General features: G+C 48.9%; 1 protein-coding gene across 1 annotated transcript; it reads right to left on the bottom strand.

Annotated features, from left to right (window-relative positions):
• Window positions 1-1,038: 1,038 nt before the first annotated feature.
• On the bottom strand, window positions 1,039-8,594 carry PRCC (papillary renal cell carcinoma (translocation-associated)). Its single transcript, XM_010564119.1, has 7 exons — window positions 8,022-8,594; window positions 5,338-5,385; window positions 4,309-4,893; window positions 3,609-3,704; window positions 2,559-2,702; window positions 2,133-2,198; window positions 1,039-1,519 (listed from the first exon to the last, which is right to left on the bottom strand). Exons 1-7 carry the CDS (start codon window positions 8,562-8,564, stop codon window positions 1,433-1,435), a joined length of 1,569 nt encoding a protein of 522 aa, XP_010562421.1. The 5' UTR covers window positions 8,565-8,594; the 3' UTR covers window positions 1,039-1,432.
• Window positions 8,595-8,601: the final 7 nt, after the last annotated feature.

Below are 8,601 nucleotides of genomic sequence, written 5' to 3'. Positions count from 1 at the left end.
TACTCAAAATGGGCTCTGCAAAGTACTAAAACATCCAGGGAACTAAACTAGAAATCAGATTATTTTAAAATATTCTAAGAAAAGACTTCATTCATGGGGGTTTGTTTGCTTGTTTTTAACAGGTAACATGGGAGAAAAACAACCTCTTGGGAGTTTTTCTAAATGGAATAACAAATATTAGCTGTTTTAGCTGCAGTTACAACAAATATAACCCTTAGTGGTGGGAATGTAAGTTAAATAACCAGACCAGCTCTCTGTTCCCTTCAGCATCACGCGCTTTGGTGAACAACAAACTAAGTGAGGGCACAGAGATTTGGCTAAAGATACATGGATCTGGCCAGCAAGGCTGCACATGATTTGCAGTCATATCACCTAGATCTAATACCTTAAATAAAAGAAAGATTTCATTTTAAAAAGTTAAGGCCGGACACAGTTTCTTCTTCCCAGCCAGGAGGGTAAAGTTAACGCTTAATTGAACAGAATTGATACAAACAAGCTGGAGGAAAAATAAAATTGTACAGTTGGCAGCTTTCATCTGTGTCTGCTCAGAGGAAATACTGCTGCTTCACTTGCTGAGCTCACTGCCAGCTGCACCGCACCGTGACGCTGGCAATACTCAGTCCAAGGAGTCTGGGGAGCAGCCTGGTACAGCACTGTAGGCCTTGGGTCAGGGGGAGGAGGAGGAGGAAAGAAGGGAAAAAAAGGAAGAAAAATGTACATACACACATTGATCACGTTTATCCAAAAGCCCTCAGCAGCACCTCGTACTGGGCAAGAGATCCTCCCTGCTTTTTGTGCGTTCCACACTCGGGGCATTTCCACCTCTATTGCAAGCTCTGACCTGTAAAGGAGTTTCCCCTCAGCGTGGTTCGAGACATACAGGCCGGTGGAGCTGAGAACAAAAACACTACCTCAGCCACACTTAGAAAAAAAAAAAAAAAAAAAAAAAAAAAAGGCAACCAGGCTTGCTCTTGAAACTCACTGTCTTTTAGAAAGAAAAATTACACTCTCAACGCACAGCGAGTCCAAGAAAGGAGCAAAGTGGAACTTGGAAGTTTATTGAGACTCTGCCTAAGGTTCCAGTGGCGAGGCTACGTCGAAGGAGGAGTAGCCCCTGTACCTACAGGACAAAAGCTCCAAGCCTTGCACCAGGCACGTTCCCTGCAGCTGCCTCAGACTGTCATCAGTCGTATGAAACAGGTTTGGTCTGAACCTTCCACGTTATCGTTTATAAGGAGGGAGGGGAAAAATTACAGATGGAGTTTCGGGACTGGCTTGCATTAAACCTTTCTCCTGGCAGGCAGGGGAGTGCAGTATCCTCCCACCCGCCGAGCAGACCGCGTTCTGCACGGGGCCTGGTTGATCTCCAGAAGGCCAGAAGTCTGACGCAGTAGGTCACCTGGGACAACAGCCAAAAAGTGGGACAGAGGTGTTAGAATCCGTATTTGGCTTGAGTCTGACGTCGGCTGAGCTTGTTTTCAGACCATGTGTTTTTCAGTTCCAGTTCTCTTTCCTTTGCCTGCGGAAATTGAGAGGATTAACATCAGCGTTGCTGCTCACTGACTCAGCAGTATTTCACCCTCCTCTGCCCCTGCTGACGGGGATTACAGAGCACTTCAGCGAGATGCCTCATTACAGGAGTTAGCACAATTATCTTGACAGCAGCCTGAATTAATTGGGATGCACAGGCATTTCATTCATGCTGAAACACAGCTTCTCTTGTGGGACAGTCTCAGCAGCCACTTACTAACCACACGGCAGCGGTGTGGAATTAAGACAGGAAGCAGAGAGTCTTGTAACACATACAACCACACATGCACTGGAGCTGGGCAGGAGGGGAAGACCAAAGCAAAGCAAAAAGCAAGCCAGAAGCTCAGTGCCATGACACCCGCGGGGCCAAGGCACTGCTGTCACAAGGCTATTTGGGCCAGTAGTGGCCAGGACACTCCTGCCACCTCCACCCCCGTCAGAACCGCTGCAGGTCTCGCCCGGGGCTCGGCGTGCTCATTAGAGACAACCCCTGCTCCCCAGCTGCTGAAAAAGCAGCTCCACCAGCCCTGCCTGGTGCTGCCAAGCATCAAGCCTTGTAATTCTGCCTGGATGCCTTTCCACGCTAGAGGGAGGCCACTCACCTGATGGATCAGGTATGTGATCTGGTGTTTTCTCCTTTGCTGTCCCGTGGGCTGATCTCCTTTTTTCTAGAAAGCAAAACCAGGTGAACTGTTAAGTCTAGAAAGATACTGACCCAGACAGTGAAACAAGACAAGAGCTTGCACAAAGCCATTTGAAAAAGCATTTGTTTCCTATTAAATGGCTCTGGACAGATTTCTTAGGCTGAAGCAGTTCCTGGCTGGTCTTTACCACCTGCACGCTGGGACTGTGTTTTGACAAGCTCTACTGGTCTCTCACATGTATTTATACAACAAACAACACAAGGGTCCCTGTCTCCCCACCCTGGTGACTGCATAGCATCTAATACAGCTCCAGCTGTGGTTGAAATGGGAACTGAACAGAAGTCTCCAAAATCCTAGCCAGTGCTCCTCCCTTCCTGCCCGTACCTTGCTGAACGATTTCATGGTCTTCTCCTCTGTTAAGGATTTGGTCAGCCACTGCTGGGCTCCACTCAGCTGATCGTCACCTTTGATATCCACAAAGTTGATCTCTTCCCTCCCTCGATTCCGTTTGCCTTGCAGACGCTTGAACTGAAAGAAGAACAGAAACAACCGGAGTTACACACAACCTGAAACAAGTAAAGGTAGATAGGGTCTGAGCCTTGGGTTCCCCAGCAGGGGACAGGCCACATCAACAACCATTTTTCCAACCAAGATTTTTTTTCCTTTAGGAAAGTTCTGCTTTGCTATAGATCAGAATGTCTTAAACTACTTCACATGAAGGTTATAATCTTATCTTCCTGTGCATTTAAACAGCATTTACTCTTGCTTTCAGTCTTGCTCAGGGGAAGGCCCTCAGACTCCCGAGTCTCTCATTTTACATGCTAGGAAGGCACCTGAAGTTTTGCTGCTAGCACATCCACCTCCCCTAACACAAATCCACCTCTAAAGTAAAGAGGTCCCTCAAAGAAGTGAGCACCAGACAGGCTACTGTCTTCTGCAGCACTGACTGGCTCAGATAACAAGATAACAAGGCTGGCAGTTTCTGGGTTAGATCAACAATGGGAAAAGGATTTTTAAAACACGGTTTTGAGCATTTGAAATAAGTGGGGAATTCACTGCTATGCTAGAGAATGTACCGTGAAGGTATCTGAACAGTAGCTCACCTGCACCTCAGCAAGCAACATCTTCGCTCTACGCACCTTGTCTGCCCTAGATGCCCGTCATGAGAACGAGCTGGGGCTCGGTGGAAATAACAAACATCAGCTACTTATAAAACAAGCAAACCCATCTGGAGCAACAGCCCAACAGACTGCTGGAAGAACACCACACATGTCCACAACACAGCGCTAGACCCTATGGAACAACAACCCAGTCCAACTCGGCATGAAGCACAGGTCATGCTGGTCAGACAGGACCGTGGCTGCCAAGCGGGTCCTGTGTTCTAGCAGAGCTTAAATGCAAACTCCGCAGTGGGACAGACAGTAAAGTGCCAACCGCTTCATCATCTATGAAGGAGGAGTCGGTGCTCATCTCCTGCGGCGGTGCCTGGGCTGGTTCCATCTCCTGGTAGTACCCGCTGCTGTAGTAATCCTGTCAGCAAAAGGAAAACCAGTTTGTCATGAGAGCAAAGCAAGATCGATCCTGGAGTTATCACACACAGAGGTCTCAAGGCAGAGCACTGAATCGTGTACCTCGCCTCGTGAGCTGCTGCTTTTTCACCTAGAGGGATTTCACTCGGCCTCCAGGGAGTACAGTATGTTACACATGTACTTCCTCCCAGGGCTGACCAAAGTAGTCGTTAATCACATCTCATTACTCTAGCACTATTGAAGAGTACAGGGCATTTTTTTCAGAGGTACTCAACAACAAATACTTTGCTGAATTACTAGAAACAACCTGGCTTCAGACACCAGCTCTGGCGAGCCTCGATTCTGCACCCTGAGAACAACAGGGACAGTTGCGCAGGGGCATTTTAAATTGAGTGCAGCTATGAAACATTTATCCAGCAAAGAGCATCTACATCTTTCGTGCCAGAGGAATCTTGTTGTGCTAAGTGCTGTGGATCTCTGCTCCTTGTCCCAGCTAGCTCAGATGGGTTAGATTCCTACAAGGCACAGCCTGCTTCAGTAACTAATTTGGAGCCCCTCGTCCCAGACCCCTTTTCAGAGCTTCACCTCCCAGTCAGTGAACCCACCTGATAATAAGCACCAGCCACACCGGCCTCGCCATAGGCAGGGAACTGGCTGTATGGCTGGCTGCCATAGTCTTCTCCGGGTTTGGGCACCCAGCTGTGCTGAGCACCACTGGAGCCCGCACCCGTCTTGAACTCCAGCGGGGCATTAGCAGCAGCATCCTGGAACTGGGGCTCTGTCTCTGTCCCAGGAGGTGGGTCCTCCGACACCACCGTGCCAGAGTACATGTATGTCTCAGCACCCACAATGCTGGGCTCGCTCCGGTCAGACAAGGAGAAGTAGTTCTCTGGCTCGACCTCTTCATCACTGTCATCCTCTTCCTGCGTGATCTGCTTCGTTACCTGCAGGGCAGCGCTCTTCGCAGCAGCTTTGATGGCAGACGGAGAAGGAGTTGTGGGCACCGCTGGCTTGGACAGAGGTTTTGCTTTGGAGGAAGAGGTTGGGCCCTTAGCAGGCTTTGGGTCGGAGGCGTTTTCTCCCGCTTTCCTCGAGAAAGCGTAGGGCAAAAGTAACCGATTGGTCTCTTTCGCTGTCAAATTTTTGGGTTGAGGAAGCAAAGCGGACAAGCCAGAGCCCTCGCCACGTCCCTGGTGAGTTTCATGCAGGGCAAATGGTTCACAGAAATAAGAGAAATGAGTGAGACTATTTAGTTTTCCTGACTCCCTGCCAATTATCTCCTCCAATTCTAACAACATTAATGGGTTTCCCATTGCTTAGCACAATCGTTTGCTACTTCAAACATGCTGCAGGGCTTTCTTGTACAAAAGGCCAGTGGGACTTCTAAGGGAAATGTGGTACTTGCAAATATCTGCCAACTACCCAAATTAATGACTGTTTTTCTGAGATTTAAATTTATGAAACTGCCCAAAAAAAGAAGGACTTGACACCCCTGGGGATTTCAGGAATTTTCTATGCTACAAGCCATGCGCTAATCAGAGTGGCTGATTTACACCAGTGGAAGCCCAAGTTCTGTCACAGTCAAATGCTTCCTTCCTGTGAAACTTGTTTAATTTAATATCCTATGTATTTACCTGAAGAGTATTTTTCTTCTTTGTTGGTTCATCTTCCTCTGAATCTGACTGAGAAAGAAAAACAGAGCTTAGCACAACTTGAGATATTAAAGTAAAAGAAAAAAAGCCCACCCACTATGCAATTTATTAATTTTCAGTTTGAACCAGCTAAAGAATCACGGTAACACGGATTTGCCGAGAGCTGAGATAAAAAGCAACAGTGGGATGCGGTCAAGCTCTTTTTCACAGTCTTGCTGATGCATCTGTGTCAGGGCAAAGAGAGATAAAAGCCTGCCCTGGTTACCTACTATGAGAGATAAACTATCCACAGTGAAAGCAGGACCACAGTACTTGCTGCTATATTTAGAGATAGCTGGGTCTGCCACGAGCCGGGCAGAGGCAGAAAAATAAGCTGCATTCTGCTGTAAAACCTGAAGCTTTGCAAACAAGTCAGCATCTCCTCTTAAAAACCTTGTAAGAGCAATCCATCCGTAGCCAAACAATAATCTCCCACTTGAGCTCATTTATGCAACTTATGGAACAAATAAACAAAGACCAGGAAAAAAAAAAAAAAAAGGATTTGCTAATCCAAAATTCCAAATTTTCAAGGCAGCTTTTTAATGCTGTTCTAAAGCAGAGTGGGCGGGAAGAGAAACTCAGCTTCTACGTAATTGGCTCCTGCCAGAAATTAGCATTTAGAAAGCCAACAGCTCAAGCATTTTTATTTTTTTTTTAATAAATCACGTGAAAATGAACCTAAAGCAAGGCAAAGAACAGAAGCTGCACAGCATAAGGTCACTGCTCCCTTTCAAGGTAACAGACAACATTACATTAACAAAATCACACAAAGCAAGGGTGTAAAAATTCACTGTGGGGATTAACAGGGAATTGTTCACAGTAATGCTGGAGTTGCTAAATATCCATTTAAAACTTGAGTAGAAAGTCTGGTCATCTCTGGCATCAGAAAAGGCCCTTAACATCTTTATCGTTTTATAGCTTTGCAGAGCACTTTAAAGAGATTACAGGAAACAAGGTCTTCTGCCAGTTTACTATCTAAATTATAAAACAGGACAAAGACAAAGAACATGCATAAATAAAGCCAAGTCAAGAGTTGCCATAAAACCCGCATGTTGCATTTGGGAGAGAGGAGATAAAGCAGACTGCCCAGGAGTGTCTCCACAGGTGCAAACAAAAGGGACAGGAGGTGTTTTAAGGAGAAAGAGGGGAGGAGCGAGGACATCAGCCACAGGCCAAGGGACTTCCAGGAATCCCAAATGGGAACCGCTCGGACCAGCTCTGGTTTTAAGGTACTTTTTCTCCCTTCAGCATTCATTCACTCGCCTGACACTGACAACCTGCAGCATTTCTGTTCAAAGCCAATGCACTGGAACACAGAGGGGGAGATAAAGGGGAGAAACAAATCTCCTTTAATTTGAGCTTATTTCAGTAACTGTACAACTGGTGAGGAAGCGAAGAACCCTAACACTTGCTTTATTATGAAGTGCCCATTCCAAAGCACTGCAAGAAAGTGAGTAAGCAAAAAGCGGGTATGAGAGAATGGGATATCCCTCATCTGTTTGCCTAAAAGGGGAACCCATGCGTCCCACTGCCCGGTGCACCTCTGCCATGTTTGGGAGCTGCGGCATGAGGAGCTCAGTCTCTGGCATTTGCCAAACTGGACTGGTTATCGGCAAGCAGCGGAGTGTGGTTCAGGGATGGCCAGGAAGCCCACATCCTCTCATCCGCTCTCCCCATGCCCCCACAGACTTGCTCTTCCAGCAAAGCGAGATGCACTGACTTTGCTTTAGCTCCCCCAGGCCCAAGATGCTGGCAGACCACTATTAATTGATGCTGTTTATAAATCCATACAGTTAAACCTCTTCCTTGAGCTACCTGTCCCCATGGAAATGACCCTAAAGCTTCACAGTTCAGCTCTTCCTACAGCCCGAGGCACTCACATCCCGCCAGAGCCAGCGACTGAGGCCAGAAACGGCCACAACCACACGAGCTATGACAGTGCTATCCCAGAGCAAATGAGCAGAAGGGAGAGAAGGAAAGCTGATCAATAGGGACACCCAGAAAAAAAAAGGGGGACAAGGACCTGCCTTTCCCTGCTCTCGCCATGGGGTTGTCCGGATTCAGTGCTCAGGAGCCCCTTAAGGCACAAGGCACTGCAAACACAAAAAAGCATAAGCTAAGAGGGAAGTGATTACCTAAAGGTCCAGAGGACATCTGATGCCTTTAGCTAAAGAAGCAACAGATTGACAGGAAAATCTATCAATTGCACAGCGAACAACAGAAGAATTTTTTTGGGATACCCCCATGCAAGGCCATACAGCTCCACATCATCAACTTGTTAACTTCAGTAATAAATAAGGGTGCAGATAATCCGGGTTTTGCTGTATTACGATTATAAATAAGGTTTCTATATCAGTTTAATTCTGCAAAGCGCTTTAGGATTAGGGCTGGCAGCTGGGACAAATCTCCCTGTAGATGCCACAATAATTGGTTTTGGTACCTTGCTATATTATGATGGGAGAGAGCGAGGAAAGAGATGCTGTGCTTTCTGGGCAAACAAATCCACACGGGATTGCTCTGGGGAGAGGATGTCACGCACTAAGGTGCTCCTTCTCAGGAGGGCTTGAGCTGCTCCCCCCCCTCCCCCCTCCGCCCCCAGCAATGCTGGTGGTTTATTTCATACTCACATCTCCCTTGTGCAACTCGGGCACCGCGATCCGCACCGGCTCTGTCCTCTTCTTTGGCTTGGGGAGGCTCAAATCCACCCCAGCCCCGGGCAGAGCACCAGAGGCCGAGACAGGAGGGGGCAAGTTGAGGGTAGAGGCAGCGGTCGTGGTGGTAGCGTTCCTCGGGGGAGGCAGGAGGAGCCCCCCCAGCCTGGGCTGCTCCCCGCTACCGTCCCCGCTGGCGGCCAGCTCAGGCAGGCTGACGGTCGAGGCCTGGGCCGGGCTCATGCCCGGCGGAGGGGTGCTGAAGCCCCTCATACCAGGCGGGGGGCCCATAAGGAAAGGGGGGGGCGGCGGCAAGGGGAAGCCGCTGCCCAGGGGCTGGTGAGGCGGGGGCAGCGGGGGCATCACGGGGGCTTTGGGGGGAGGCAAGGTGGCGAAGAGCCCCCGGACCGGGGGCTGCTGGGCTGCGGCAGGAGGCGGAGCGGCGGTTTCTTCCTCCTCGCCCGCGGCCTCCTCCGCATCGCTCTCCTCTTCGCTGCTGGCATAGGCCACCAGGGACATGGCCCTCCGAGGAGGGCCGGCCTCCGCGGGGCGGAGG

Source organism: Haliaeetus leucocephalus, unplaced genomic scaffold (assembly GCF_000737465.1).
Source record: "Haliaeetus leucocephalus isolate CR32 unplaced genomic scaffold, Haliaeetus_leucocephalus-4.0 Scaffold175, whole genome shotgun sequence".
Lineage (NCBI taxonomy): Eukaryota > Metazoa > Chordata > Aves > Accipitriformes > Accipitridae > Haliaeetus > Haliaeetus leucocephalus.
Note: the sequence above shows the minus strand (reverse complement) of the source record. Positions and strands in the feature narration are given on the sequence as shown.